At 34.3% G+C, this 15,439-nt stretch overlaps 2 protein-coding genes and 1 non-coding gene across 3 annotated transcripts; 1 reads left to right on the top strand and 2 right to left on the bottom strand.

Annotated features, from left to right (window-relative positions):
* Positions 1 to 1,708: 1,708 nt before the first annotated feature.
* Positions 1,709 to 1,792, bottom strand: TRNAL-CAA (transfer RNA leucine (anticodon CAA)). Its single transcript has one exon. It is a non-coding gene; the product is annotated as a tRNA-Leu (tRNA).
* Positions 1,793 to 2,541: 749 nt separating this feature from the next.
* Positions 2,542 to 6,095, bottom strand: LOC132189928 (uncharacterized). The gene is made up of 8 exons (XM_059604773.1): positions 5,814 to 6,095; positions 5,584 to 5,676; positions 5,386 to 5,464; positions 5,185 to 5,263; positions 4,565 to 4,604; positions 4,334 to 4,468; positions 3,822 to 3,959; positions 2,542 to 3,004 (listed from the first exon to the last, which is right to left on the bottom strand). The coding sequence occupies exons 1-8, from the start codon at positions 6,053 to 6,055 to the stop codon at positions 2,740 to 2,742; spliced, it is 1,071 nt and encodes a 356-aa protein (XP_059460756.1). The 5' UTR covers positions 6,056 to 6,095; the 3' UTR covers positions 2,542 to 2,739.
* A 6,005-nt stretch (positions 6,096 to 12,100) lies between these two features.
* LOC132189849 (uncharacterized) lies at positions 12,101 to 14,240 on the top strand. The gene is made up of 5 exons (XM_059604663.1): positions 12,101 to 12,521; positions 12,606 to 12,746; positions 12,931 to 13,050; positions 13,765 to 13,860; positions 13,947 to 14,240. The coding sequence occupies exons 1-5, from the start codon at positions 12,300 to 12,302 to the stop codon at positions 14,055 to 14,057; spliced, it is 690 nt and encodes a 229-aa protein (XP_059460646.1). The 5' UTR covers positions 12,101 to 12,299; the 3' UTR covers positions 14,058 to 14,240.
* The last annotated feature ends 1,199 nt before the right edge of the window (positions 14,241 to 15,439 follow it).

The following is a 15,439-nucleotide window of genomic DNA, read 5'->3' on the forward strand; positions in this document are numbered from 1 at the left end:
TGCTGTCAAGCCTGACCTTTTTGTTGTACCCTTTTAACCTTTTGGGAGCTGCTGTGCTTGCCTGCAGATTTGCACCCAGAGTGTATAGATCGACTAAATGCTGGACGAGCTATGAGACTCGTATAAATGTGCAAGAACATGGAAGTAGTCTGGCCTTGTTTATTAATGCGCATGTATAGGGTTTTTGATTTGGAGGTGATTGATGTGATATAAAAAATAGATAGAAGTTTTGAATTTTTTGAATAGAAAAATGAAAAATAATAATAAGTTATTAAGGCAGTATAAAAAATAAATATGTTGAAAAATCAATTTTGTTTAAAAAAAATTCAAGGTTTTTGAAGGCCTTTGCCAAACAGGGCCCAGAGGGTCTTGTCGCACAACGTGGGCGTTCCTCAAAGACAGCGTATTTTGTCACTTTGTCCGTCTTCTTTGACCGTCTATCTCCTAAAGAGAATTGTAGATCACCATTCACCACGGCATAATCTGATTGGCAAGGAAGAATCTAGGACAAAATAATAAGGATTTTTTTTTTCTTAAAATAAATGGGGTGGAAAGAATTTCTGTGTATATTAACCTGACATGTTTTAAAATATATGTAAGAATCATATATTCAGTTAATTTTATTAAAAATACATGTAAGAATCACATATTTTTAAGGACATAAGTTAATTTAATAAACTGAATTAAATGAATTTCTTTCTAACTCAGTTTAGAGAAATTTTTTTGTTTAAATAGCAATATACTACAAGTAATCAATTTCACTAAGAGGCTGTATTAAAGATTTCCTATTATTATTATTATTATTATTATTATTATGTTATTTACAATTCGAGAACAAAACCAAAAACACAAACATGTCATTATATTTACCAACAAAAAAGTACAATTATTTGTTGCCAAAACAATGAATTTTCACGTCCCCAACAAATCCTACACCTCTATTTAAGCTGAGGCATCCTTCTCGAAGGTTTACACATAGGGACAGAACTACAATTTGATTGTGAACAAAAAAAAAAAAAAAAATTCTAAGGGCCAAAATAAGAAAAAATTCTAAGGGCGGAATTGTTTTTTCTAACAAATTACAAAAAAATATTTTTAATAATTTTGGACCATGGCTCCCATCAGTCCCCATTAAATCCGTAATTCTTGCTTATACAATAAACAGAGCACACAGATCATGGCATTGGTAACACTTGTTCTTGAGTAAGTTTCGCTTCTTAACACTTTTTCTTCAAAGGCGGCGATGGTAACAAATATTGTTGGAATTAGACAACGTCATTAAATCTATTGTTCCTATTTATACAATAAACGAAACACAAAGATCATTGCGTTGGTAACACTTGTTTTTGGGTAAGTTTCACTTCTTTTTACTAAATATTGTTGGAATTAGACACCCGTCCTTTGATATCTTGCCCACCTCCATTGTCATCCGTCCTATTACCATCCAGCTTCCAGCCTTTTGTTGACTTACCAGTAGAGCCATGGATTGACTTTTTGAGCTCTAAAGTTATTTATGCATATTCTACGCATTCCATTCTTGGGCTGGCCAATAGTACACGAACACGTCAAAAACTTACAAAATAATTATAAAAAAAGCTCATCAGCAAGTTTTTCAGGCCCAACCCACATTGCATTGATACTTGATCGAAGCCCAAATTGTGTTTAATAAAAAATCAGAGAAATTGAGAGATGAGAAAAGAAAACAAAATGTCAGAAGTGGGATTTGAACCCACGCCCTCTCACGAGGACCAGAACTTGAGTCTGGCGCCTTAGACCACTCGGCCATCCTGACTGTTGATGTCAGATGTTGGTTGAACATAATCCACATTTACTAAACTTTGTTCACTCTTTACGACTTTCAAGCACCACATACACACATAATCCAATGTGTATGGAGTGTTGGACCGTTGGGTGTACATGTAATGGTAGATCACTCATAAACACGATCTTTAGAGCATGTGAAATTTATAAAAATTACTCTAATAATACATGTCAATTTAATAAATTAGTTTTTTTGAAAAAATTAATCCAATTTAAAAGAAAACTACGTCCTTCAATCATTGTGAGACTAGTTACATTAGCAATATTCATAAAATCTATAGCTTTAAGATCTCTTTTAATGGGTAAGAGCTAGTATGGTAGCTTTTATTAAGAAACAAAATCATATATATCACAACTATATATCTGATTCAGCTCTAAGTGACAATGCTTGTTCTAATGTATAGTTTTTTTCTTTTTAATTTTGGGTAGGCAAAATTTATATCTATATTTCAACTATATTTTTCAATTTTTTTTTTTTGACATGTCCACACAAAAGGGGGAGGGGGGATTTGAACTAGTGACCTTCGCTTCAACTATATTTTTCAATTTGAATCCAAAGACATGGTCAAGTGTAATCTGTCTTTATGTTTTCTTCAAATAACTTGCAAACCGTCATCCTGTTTGTTAAATTTTTTGTTTATTGTCTTTTATTTTCTATGCTCAAAAGAAAAATATTAACAAACAATTTAAAACACAAAACACTCATACCAATAATTTTCATCTTTATCTCTCATCACAATACTTTATTAAACAAAAAACAAATTGAACCAATGCTTGTTCTCATAGATCACCCTCACTGTAATATGCGATTGATGATTCATCCTACCAGCCACTTTAGCTGGCATAATCATGCAACATTTTCAGCAGAGCTTCCAATTAATTTACATTGGAAAAACGACGAAAGAAGATGCATTGGTGTCATAGTGCTTTTCTATAATGGCTGATAATGCTCTGCAAACCTGATCTATAACTTGGATGGAGAAGCCTCACTCCTAATTCCTTCTTCATAAGAGCATTCGAAACTCGCTTCTCACCCCTTGGAGTACCCTGCTCAACAACGGGTTCTGATTTCCCTGGGGATTGCTTGATCCGGCCGGGCCACTTCTTCGCAACCAAGTCTCCTGCATATGCAAAGACTTCTTCCCGAGGGGCCGGGTCATCATCAACGATGTTGTAAACTTTCCTGAAACAACAATCAAAGGCAGTAAATAAGGAAAATGTTTCCCACTGCAAGCATATTAACAAGGTTGCAAAAGATTAAATTTATAACAGAATGAAAAGTTTTATGTGATAAACGGGATTGAAGAAACAAAAAAGGAAACAAAAGCCAGAGTAGTTACTAATAAAAGAAATGGTCCATGCCAACCGAAAATTCAAACCCTCATGATTTCTCAAAATCTCTGGGCCTGTCCCATGCATTTCTGTTGAGCTCCAAATTAGATAACAAGCTCTAAACCTAGACAACTACAAACTAACTTGGAACTTCTCTCGCATGCTAGGAAACATGTGTCTATATATGTGTGTGTGTGTGACATATGCGTATAAAAACAGTAAAATGCTAGACTTTGAACTATTTTACCATTTGTGACACGTGTCAGCATATGATTAGAGGATGTTAAAATTATTTTTTTAGTGACTGATGTGTCTCTGACCACATGCTAACACGTATTAGAAGTTTTAAAATAGTTGTATGTGTATAATTACGCATAAGAAAATATGTGACATGTGTCCCTCATACATGGTGGTCTTTAAGAAGAGGTGGCATTCAAAGTTTTTATGAATATGCCTTCATATTATGAGGCCTTGGGATTCCAGTTTCTTATTTAGCACTACATTTTCTTTTCCTGTTAAGAAGGAAAATAATCCTGATGGAGATTGTTTACCAATATCTTAAATATCAAGAATCTTACATTTGTTTTTCTAGCAATCTATCAGAACTGGAATAAATAACGTGTGAGAAAATATAACAGACTTTAGGAAGGGTGATGATTGGAACCTACCCGGGGGAAGGTGTGTTAATACTGGCCTTAAGTGCCTGACAAATGTCCTCAACATGAATTCTTGATGTATATTGCCTGTATACTCTCATCTTCTGACCTTCTGACAATGCTCCTTGCTTAATTATTGTATCAACAGCACTGTAGCGGAAAACAGTTTACCATAAAAACCAACCTTAAGCATGGAAAATTTGAACCAAACCTTAACTCCATCAGAGCATAGGCTCTAGGCCAAACTGATTTTTCAGATGATCGATAAGCTAACAAGAAATATATCAAATAATAGGTCACTATAAATCATGGGTCAACCTTTCATAATGGTCATGCAAAATGATATTGGCAACTTTTCATGGCAGATTTTAATTACAATAAAGCTTATAGCATGAAACATCAAGCTAAAACTCATACTACTATTGGTTAAATCCCATTGAAAAGTGACTACGTGAACTGTCTAGTAAACTGCAGATCCAAAACAAAAGGCAGCTATTTGGTCATACTTAAAAGCTCATTACAACCTTCTACCAGGGCCGTAGATACCTCCTAGCCGAAATACTTGTGCCGAGAGCCCAAGATCATCACCCAGATTTAACCATTTCTTCTCAGCAACCAACCTTAAGTTTGCCAACTCTCTTGTAGGGCTAGTAGGATAACTGCCATAGGATAATGCACATATTTAGGGCAATTGACATCACCGTAGGCACAGGATTTTGCATGCTTAAGAGGTTAGTAAAGATGCACTTGCTTACTCCTCATCTACCCATGCACCACCACAATCTCCATATACACCTGCCAGCAAAGGAATTTCTCCAGGGTCAAAGACCAATTCAGGAGCTTCAGAGAAAAATTATGCAAAGAACAGTTGGATCCAAGGATGAGAGTAGGAGCTGTAAAGAATAAAATTACGAGTTCTGAAGTGAATTACTGTTCAGCATTGTTACTCCTCATAGTACATATGTTTGCAAACTGTATTTGAAGACAATTTGCAACAGTAGAATGTCTAGTTGCTCATTGCTCTTGTATTCACATTGAGATGAGTAATGCTACTCTTTACACCCATTTCACACTAGTTGACGTAGCGTGTTTTAAGTATTTTTTCTTTTATTTTTTTCAAGTGGCAAACATGAGAAGTCACTTAAAACACATCACATCAGCCGGTGTGAAATGTGTGTGAAGAGTAGCATTACTCTATTAAGATGAATACACGCGACAAGCCGACAATAAAGTACTTCAGACAATAACATAGACCTCCAATCCCAAAGCCAAAGAAATAAAGACAGCAACAATAGACAATCATAATAAAAAAATGTTACACTCAAGTCACTGTGATGCAACTGTTGGTTCATTAGGAATTCGAATATACACATACCAGTTGATGACAAATAACAAAGCCATCGGAGATTTCCATCCATTAATGTGCTCGTTAGAAGTTCTTCATGCCGAAGCATCTACAAAATTGATCAGAACACAATGGAAAAAATTATCTCATTGAAAGCAGATCACCCCAAGAGAGATAATCAATTCAGCACAACCTTAAACGTAAAAATGACAAATAGTACTTTTAACATACCGGGTCACCAATACCCACAGCAGGAGGGATCGAAACAATAAGGTGGGTATGATATTTCATAGTATCTAGAATGCTCTGTCTGGGATTTAATCAAAAGAGAAACAATTAAGTGCCAAAATAAGAAAAACGCAGAATTAAAAAATAAAATAAAATAAAAAAAGAACGAAAAATGAGTACTTAAAATTCACACACGCTCACTCTGGCTCATTTGCATCGAAAAGGTAAGCATCAAATCCCATCTCTTCAAGCTTCTTCTTCTTCACCATGCTCGTGCAAGTCCCGGAGACAACCCTAATATTCAATTCAAAAATCCAATGTCTTTACTCTATTCAAAACCATTTCACAAAGGAATGCTTTGTAAATTCAAGTCAAGCCGAAGAGAGATATTAATTATAGCAAAGAAAGATAATCAGTGGAAAGGAACTTACCATCCTTGGTTCTTAAGCTCTCGAGCGAAGAACTGTGCGACGAAACCCATTCCGAGACAGAACATCCGGTTCCGAGATTTTGGCTCCGATGGATCGCTTTCGGAACGTAAATCGCCAGCGACTGCCGCTATTCGGGACAAAAACGTTGACGTTTGGGACATCGGAAGACTGAGATTTCTCGGAACATGGCCGAATCTAAGCGGAGTTGCCGATATTCGGCCCGGTATGTGGCATATATCCATCGCAAGATATTGTAGCTTACATACAAGTATCGGTTCGAGATTGTTGAGCTTTTGAAGCGGGAGTGTATCAAACCGCTTCCTCTGCCTGTGCCACCGTTAACTAGAATGGGCTCGGGTTGTCTTAGAGTATTGTCGGCCCAGGATCAGCCCATTCTTGGCAGGTATAACCGTTCCAAAATTCAATTTTAGTCCATATGCCTAGGTTAAGCTCACAGTATTAATTAAGATTATATATATATATATATATATATATGAGAAATGTTATGGGTCAATAAGTTCTTCATATTTAGCCCATATTCTCTTACAATCAACCATTAGATTTATGAGGTCCACCATTGACTTATATGAGATTTACATAAGTCTACAAATTCAATGGTTGATTGTAAGAGAATATAGGTCAAATATGGAGAACTTATTGATCTCTAACATTTCTATATATATTCAAAAAATAACTATTTGGATATTATTTTATAAAGGCTTTTTTTTCAATTCAATGTATGAAATTATTATGTGCCCTTGAGTGTGTACGAAGCACATATTTCTTAATAGCAAGTAAAAAACACGTATTTTTTAATTCCATTAACAAATTTTATTAAAAATCATGCGCTTTTCACATCACATGTTCATTAGTATTTAAGCAAATCAAATAACTTTTTTTGTATTTAAGCGAATAATCAATTAACCCATTAGATCTTCAACCAAAAAGCTAGCATTGCAGATAATATATAAGATTTATCTTAGTTCATTAGTTACACTGACAAGGGTAAATTAGCATTCTACGATATAATTAAGGTAAGGGACAAATTAAAAAAGAAACATAGTGCACGTGCGCAATTCATTGTCGTCCAGCAACACCCTCCACAGCTAATTCTGCCTCTAATTTAGCATTAATTGTGCATGCTATGAAGACATTGAATTTCGCTCTGAAGATTAATGTCCATGCTTTGATCTCCAACAGAGGCTGAGACTGATGGATCATCATGATGAACCTCGATGCCAACTCGCGCTTCTTCGTTTTCATGCTGCTGATGATCAGGATCGACATCGGCCGTTGATCCAACTTGCCGATCATCAGGCTGATGATGATCACTTGCCGAGAGCCATCGATGATATGCTTGGGTGGGGATCAAGGCCAAGGAGGCCAACACAAAAGCAACAAGTGTAAATACGTACGTGGGTCCATGTCCCCTGTAAACAAAATCCACGACAGCAACAACGAAGTGGCATACGATAAAAACAGAGGAGCAAACGTCGCATACAACATCAGGCGACCAACTTGGGTGCCCATTTTCATGTTTTGGCCAGAAATAGCATCGTCCAACGCGCCCAAATGCCAAGCTTCTGTCTTTAAATTTGATACGGACATCCCAAAATGTGAAGAAACAACTGTCCATTGTTAGAAAGATGGCAGCAAGCTTGTCGAAACGAGTATTGTCACCAATAAGCTCCATGGTCAACGTGATCAACTCGAACACCCAGGCCAACACTGCAGTAGCTCTAAAGCTTTTCCGGATTATCAGTAAACGCCGGATGATGTTCTGGATTGCCATCTGGTATAATAACCTGCAGATTAAGAACAAACAAGTGGAAGAATGAGATCCAATGCCAGCAAAGTAATTGCATGCAAATAATTCACACATAATCTGATCAACCAAACCATCCAATAAAGCAAGTAGAAGCAAATGGAATGAGGCAAATTTGTAAGATATATTGAGAAGGCATGCATGAGATATACCCTTTCCAATTAATGAAGATATTCTTGTTATCTTGAAGAAGTGCAGTGGGAGGAGTTGAAGATGGAGGGTTAAAGGAGAAACTGGGACTATTCTGCAGAGCTTGTGGTCCGTCCAAATATCAACCACCACATACCCGAGTAAAATAATTAAGTAATTGAATTCTCATTGTGTTTTATAGAGGTTGCCAATCGATGATCGAGTAATGGTATATTTATTATCACTTCTTTACACCTATATTTTTTTCATACTCAAATGTTACTTTTAAAATCATCATTAGATTAAAATTCAATAAAAATTCATCTTATATTCAATGGTGATTTTAAAAGTTAAATATAAATGTGGAGAAATGTGTTTTTCAAAATGGATATTGTAAGGAAGTGGAAGCTAAGTAAATGTAGCATTATTCTCGATGATTAGGACACGTTATCTAGCATTTTCGCTAATTTTTTTTTTTTTTTGCGGGGGTCAAGATCGAGATACAAATCCATTTAGTTTAACTTTTTCAAATTTTATTTTGTTGGAGTTCATGTGTGAGTATCGATTTCTGCATTAGAGGAATGGTGAAAATGTATTATTATATGGTTGGGAAAGAGTTTTCCCTGTTAAATTGTCATTTAATTTGTTCTTATAATATGTAACTTTTACATTGCATTTTATATGATAAACAAAATAAAAGCAAATCTTATTCCATGCATCAAATGCATTTTGAAAAATGCATATAAAAGTCACATGTTTAGTTTCATAAATTAGATCGGAGGAATTTCTTACCACCCAATTAAAATAAAACCTTGTCCATGTAATCAGCTCAAAACTCATTAATTTGAAAATTTTGGTGTTTGGCTCGTATATAAAAAGTACGATATATGAGATGTGGGTATAACATAATCAGTTGGGATCATATATACATGTCATAAAATAAAAGTTATTGGTTCAAATCTTATTTTCTTCTTCTATTCAAATTAAACTCACCCATTGAGGAAAAAAAAAGTATACATCTTGTTGTCATTGTAAGACTCGAGTGATTTTTTGGTTAATCTTTTGTATCATGTACATCTTAATGTTACACTTACAATTTTTTTTATAACTTATTAACACGTTTAAAGATATGATTAAAAATTTTTATCACCTTTAAATCACATGTGGAACGGGTCAACATGTTGTAAAAAATTACTTTTAGTACGAAAAGTGTTTAAGGTACCAATTATCTTACAATGCTAATGTGGCAACTCTAACCGATACCCACATGGTCACATGGGAAATTAAGCAAAAAAAATTTAATTATTTGTAAAAAAAAACTTTTACCAAATGTTTTTTTTTTTTTTTTGGAAGAATACTTTTACCAAATGTTACGTTCGGATCAACGGAACAGTAAATAAAACCATAAAGGGCCTTCATAAAGATCGGATCCAATCAAATGAGGAAATGGTTGGAAAGAGTAGATAGGCCTAATTGGCGGTCCAATAAAGGATAAAGTGGTAAAAAAAAAAAAAAAAAAACTCAGTTACTTTGGGCTCTGGGGCCATGCAAGGTCAGGTTTAAATGGATGCCCACATCAAAATTTTCACATGCCCTATCGGGTCCTATAAGATTTATGTGGCTATTTACTTGTTTCGTTGGAAATGGTTGTTCGTTGGAGATATAATTACCGCTTTCATTACAAGGCTATAACCGACAAAAGCAAAGCAATAACAGTCACTAATTTGTATGAAGAGCAACAAGTTTTTTGTTAGCTAATGGCGGACAAGTGCCCAAATCTATCTAATGGGAGAAATTTTCGCACCTATAAACGGGGAAGAAAATAAAGTCTTTGACGAGAGGCAGGGGCAGAATTATAATTTTACCTTTGGAAAAATAGACATTTTAGAAAGGTAAAAAATTAATTTTAGTGGGTTTGTATCATTAAAAAAAAAAAAAAAAAACATAAATTTAGGGACAATTTTAAAATTTTGGGGCTATTGCCTTCCAAGACTTTGAGCAGTTCTGCCCTTGTTGAGCAAGACAGTTTTTCTTCAAGGAATAATTTCTTTCAATCGAGTCTATTAAATTTATATTTGTTTTTGAAACATGAATTTTTACTAAAACCACATAAAAGAACTTTTATATGTTTTTTTTTTAATGAAAACCAATATGTTCATTAAGGGTTCATTTTAATTTGTAATTTCAAAACATGCGATTTAAAAATAACAAAAGCAATTTTTAATAAATGCAATTAAGTATATGTGTGAATCTGACTGGTTATAATAGGCTAAATGGCCAACTGTTTTTAAAAAACGGTTGAAAATAACTGGTAACCAGCCCTACTGGTCTAGTTACTGGTTTTTGCATTTATATTAATATATATATTTAAAAAAAATGTAAAACAACGACGTTGTTTACTTTAGATTTTTTTTTTTTTTGGACAATCACAACAACACCTAGCTTATTGGGCCAAACAAGTTATAATTGTTTTTTAAAAATTGTTTAATTAAGCCCCAAAAGTAGGCCAAATACCCAAAATACCCAATTATTTTAAAGACCCAATAACCGGTTCAGATAATTGGCTACCCTGGTTCAGGTTAGCAATTTTAGCCAATGACCACTAACCGAAACCGGGTTTATACCCTTACAATTAAGCGTTTGATAAAATTACAATTGAACCTTTAAAATAATACTTTTTAAAAACGCACTCTCTTACTTGCGATTTGAAAACGCGATTTTTTCTAAATTTTTAAATTGCAATTTTTTTAATGAGTATTCTCAAATGATACATTTTTTGTTATCTAATTTAAAATTTCACTTTTGCTGTATGAAATCACAGTACTAAATGTACTCTAAAAATCAGGTGTCATATTCAGTTCCGTAGGCTACATGCTAGTGTTATGATATATTAACTTGGCTTAATATCCAACAAACTATAATAATTTGTAATTAGATATCTCCGTTATTCTTGCCCTGTTATTGGACAGGAGTCGTGAGAAAGAGAAAGCTGACTAAGCTCGGACAAGAAAGCCACTGTTGGAAGCTCGTCTTACTCTTACCGCTCCGGAGCGACAGGTAATTAAGGCGCGGCTGTACGAATTGTGGAGCAATGAATATGGTGGAAAAAGATTCGTCCGAGGCCACACGAAAATGTAAATGACCAATTAATAGGAGAGGTCGGACTCGGATAGCTGGAAATTTGTCGGCTAATGCATGCCCTCCTCTTAAAGGATTTAAATTTTTTTGAATTTTTTTAAAATTTGAGATTCTCAAATTTATAAACTTCAATCGTTCATTTTATCTAAGTGTCTAAAATAAGTTATATTTTAGCCTTTAGAAACAATTTAAAGAGGAAGCTGAATTAGGATCTCTCCATTTCATTTGAACAGAGAATATCCAATTAGTTATAGTGGAAGAGTATTTTTGTCCCCTCAAAAAGTGAAAAAGGCAAAGTTACCCCTCCACTATAACTAACTGGATATTATAAATGAATTGAAGAGGATCATGTTCCGAGTAATCTACCTTCAAAGAATTTAATAAGCCATATTTTTTCTGAAACATAACTTATTTTTAAACACTTAGATAAGATAAACGGCTAAAATTTATAAATTTGAAAATCTCATATTTAAAAGAAATTGTGAGGAATCTCAATTCCCTCTTCAAACACTTTTCAGAGACCACTAGATGTAAATGTGTATGGCCAATGTCTTACCAATAGTAGTAAGCTATTGTGACGCTGAAAAATATGAAGTTAAATTGGTGAAAAATGTTTAGAGTCAACTTTCTTACAAGTTGAAGTAACCGTCCACGCTTTATGATAATAAATATTGCGTTTAGTGCTACGTCAATTTATAAACGTGGTAAGTGCTATGTAGACTGCCATCTTTTTTTTTTAAAATATATATATATATATATAAATCAATATTGATATTATAGTCCTCAAGGAGTAGCTCAATCGACTAGGGACCATGCCTTATGAAGCGGAGGTCACTAATTTGAATCCTCACCTTCTTGTGTGAACATTTTTTTTTAAAAAAATATTGGTATTGTAAATATTATCAAGAAATAAGAGCAAAATCTAGCATTTTCAAAGCTTTAACTTTTATAAATTATAGACCGGATCAAGTAATTTTTATATATCGATCTCTCTTTATCCTTTGTGATTAATTTTTTTTTTATTCTGCTATTCTTTTTTATATTTGCATATCCTTTCAATTTTATTTGGATGGATAAATTGGACTACCTACTTCCACCTAAAATCTTACTGCCAATAAATGAAGTACAACTAGAAATTATAAAGGATTGCTACTCATTTTTTACTCTGGAAAAACTTGGTATATGTATATGTAGATATGTTTTTCTGTTCTGTACTTTTTTATATATATATATATATATACTCTCTGCTCGAGAGATTGGAAGTGAACAGGCCCTGCTTCAATTCTGCTTTTGAAGAAGAATTATAATACAAGAGCCGATCAAAACCAGATTGATCACTTGTTTGTTTCGTTTTAGGAAGAAAAATCTCCTGTTGAGAAAAAAAAAATAAAAAAATGGAAGACAATATTATGAACATAGTTGTGTTTGGAGTGATTTCATGGGCAACAGCTTTTCTGTTAACAAGGAAGTGGATCTTCCCAAAGCGGTCGTTTGAGTTCTGCAACCGAGTTGTTTCTACCATTCATGCAACTTTAGCTGTAATCTTATCCTCTCTCTCCGTTCAAGACTGGAGCTGCCCTGCTTGTCCTCTGGCTTCAAAGGCTTCCCCAAAGCAGGTATATATATATATAAAAGGGTGAGTAATTTTATTATTTATGGGTTGCTTAATTTGATGGTGGATGTTGAACATTGATGAGCAGATGGAAACTCTGGCAGTGAGCCTGTCTTATATGGTGTATGATTTAGTATGTAGCTCCTTTGACAAGGGAGTCGGTCTCGACAATTCGATCCACCATCTGGTCAGCATCGTCGGATTTGGAGCAGTCCTGGCCTATGGGAGGGTATTTTTAATCCTTAAACGTGGTTTCTTTATGTTTTCGATTTTCTTGATGATGATTTCTAGGAAGAAAGATGTATAGATTTATTAGCATTTAATTTCTACCAATTCATTGCAAAACTTTTCTTGGGCTTTTGCGTGCTTCTTCAACTCCAAGTAATGTCGCACCATTTTCTATGTGTATGTAGTGTGGATCGGAGGTGGTAGCTGCATTATGGGTATCCGAAATCTCTAGCCCCTTCCTCCACTTGAGAGAGTTCCTCAAAGAGCTTGGATACAAGGACACTGACCTTAATTTGGCAGCCGATGTGAGTTCAAAGTTTAAAGATTTAAATTCTGCTTTTTTGCACGATTAGTCTAAAATTTTCTTAAGTTTGAATGTTAGAAACAGCATTTTTATCCTACAGTTATCAACTTCATGCTGACGTAACAGTCTCAATTAATCTATAATTTTTTTTTCTTAACAAGAACGAATCCAAAAAGTGATTAGAATTGTCATATCAACATTATAGGATAAAAATGTGATTTCTAACATTACTCATACCCAAATGCCACTGTAACAATGTGTCTCTAAAACAATGAATTCGGATCGTGAGGATTTTAGTGTCTGTTTGATTTAACGGTTTCAAAACGTGTAATTTGAAAAAAAAATATATATAAAATAGTGATTTCAAAATGTGGTTAATGAAAATATAATTTCTAAAAACGCAATTAAGCGTTTAGTAAAATCTATAAAAGAGTAAAATTAAAAAAAATGGTTTGGCCTTTAAAATTATGTGTGTTTTTTTAGAAGGCACCCTCTTGCATGCTATGCATAAACATTAATTTTTCCATATTTCTGAATCGTCATTTTAAAAAAGTACTCCCAAACGGAACACTTTCTACAATTCTATTTAAAACATGCATGTGTCTAGCCTGCAAAATAGCGAGGCCAAATGCACTCTTTTAGTATCTAAATCTAACCCTCTGAATATTGGACATTTGGACTCCAAATGCTGCCTAATTAACATCTCCTTTTACAGATTTCGTTTGCAGTGATATTTACATTGGGTAGGATGGTTGGTGGACCTTATGTCACTTACGTGACTGTGTCTGCTAGCAATCCGTTTATCATAAAGGTAAATATTTTATCAACTTAATTGGTAATATATTCTTGGGCTGTAATTTCCTTCTATTAATGTATCTTCCCCACGTTGTTTTTAAGGCAATGGCATTGAGCTTGCAGCTGGTCAGTGTCTTCTGGTTCTACAAAATCCTGAGGATGGTGAAGTACAAATTGAGCAAGAGGACACATCAAATTGCACCAAAAAATTGAACTGCGTGGGCAGGAAAGTCAAAGTCGATCGTGCCTCTCGATTGGCATGCTCCACGATCGAATAACCTTATTGCGGTGATGTTTATGTAAACATTTAGTGACCAAGAATTCTTGTAATTCTGGTAGTGTATTCCACTGTCGGGAGATCTACAGTACAAGTGAGATACTAATATTTCTAATTCAGATGTGCTTTGTGAAAATTGTTTTTTTCAAGAAATAGTGACAATGTTTTTGAGTTTTTTGAAATAATTAGTGACTGCTCCTCCGATACAGGAGCGGTTCTCTACTTGTACCACTACGGTCACCATCGGGGAACACTACTCAGTAGTGCAAGCTCCTCCATGTTGTGCAATGTACCCCCAAAGGGTTGTATATAATATGTATTGTATGTCCACGGGAGTTGCGAGTTACTCAACAATACAACACCACACTGCCTTTTGCAGCGTTGTCGCCACCATAGCTTGGAGCGGCGACATCTATAGCCCATGCAAAGTGACAAACCCATAGTGAGCAGCTTCGTAACTGCAAATAATTAGTGCTTAGTGGCCGCGATCTAAACATGCCCGCCTATGAGGACAAGCCCCCTTGATTTATTGCTTGGGGAACCAGGAAACATCCCCATTGTGTCGTTGACCAACCGACCAAGGAAATTGATACGTTATTTATGTTAGTACGGCAAACCATTATTGTTCTTATTCAATGTAAATCTATCGAACTCATTGTCTGTTGATATTATTTCATGAAACTAAAATTTCGAATTTATTATTATTTCATGATTATTTTGAATTTCAAATAAATAATTGATCTCCTATTATCATGTTTTAATAGTCATTTATTTTAAATAAATAACTTTTTATCCTATTATCTTGTTTTGATCAGTTACCACCACTTCATCAATATCTCCTATTATTATGTTATATAAGATTATGTGTTTTCAAGTTTCAACCGATGAGATAATGTGTTTTCAAGTTTCAACTGTTTTTTCAACGTTAGATTTTAAAATATATGTAACCGTTATTTCAATTAAAAAAAACTGCTTCTGAGATAATATGGAATTATATAGATATATATTAATTCCCAACAGTTTTATTATTTTACAGATAATTTTATTTTCTCTCTCTTCCTCACACGATTATTAACCGTTGTTACAAAAAATTTATGTTCTGGATAGTGTTCAGAGTTTGCAATCTGCACACTACATCAGGCAGTATTGTATCCTAATGATAAGATTGCTTTGATTCCCTTTTGCAAGACTTCTAATAGAAGTGGGAGGCAATGTTTATCTAAAAGATAGAGTCACAATCGCCTTACTGTCCAGATTTCATTTACTTCTCATTCTGTTTGTATTCTACGTTTATTTTTCCCTGCAATTCCCACATCTA

This window comes from Corylus avellana, chromosome ca8 (genome assembly GCF_901000735.1).
Source record: "Corylus avellana chromosome ca8, CavTom2PMs-1.0".
NCBI lineage: Eukaryota > Viridiplantae > Streptophyta > Magnoliopsida > Fagales > Betulaceae > Corylus > Corylus avellana.

What these genes read in the sequence shown, in the direction of transcription:
- LOC132189849 (XM_059604663.1), top strand. Translation starts at nt 12,300, where the DNA reads ATGGAAGACAATATTATGAACATAGTTGTGTTTGGAGTGATTTCATGG. An exon ending in CAGTCCTGGCCTATGGGAGG is followed by an intron (nt 12,747 to 12,930) that starts GTATTTTTAATC and finishes ATGTGTATGTAG; the next exon opens with TGTGGATCGGAGGTGGTAGC. An exon ending in GCAATCCGTTTATCATAAAG is followed by an intron (nt 13,861 to 13,946) that starts GTAAATATTTTA and finishes GTTGTTTTTAAG; the next exon opens with GCAATGGCATTGAGCTTGCA.
- LOC132189928 (XM_059604773.1), bottom strand. Translation starts at nt 6,055, where the DNA reads ATGGATATATGCCACATACCGGGCCGAATATCGGCAACTCCGCTTAGA. An exon ending in GAGCTTAAGAACCAAGGATG is followed by an intron (nt 5,677 to 5,813) that starts GTAAGTTCCTTT and finishes ATTGAATATTAG; the next exon opens with GGTTGTCTCCGGGACTTGCA. An exon ending in TTCGATGCAAATGAGCCAGA is followed by an intron (nt 5,465 to 5,583) that starts GTGAGCGTGTGT and finishes ATTAAATCCCAG; the next exon opens with ACAGAGCATTCTAGATACTA.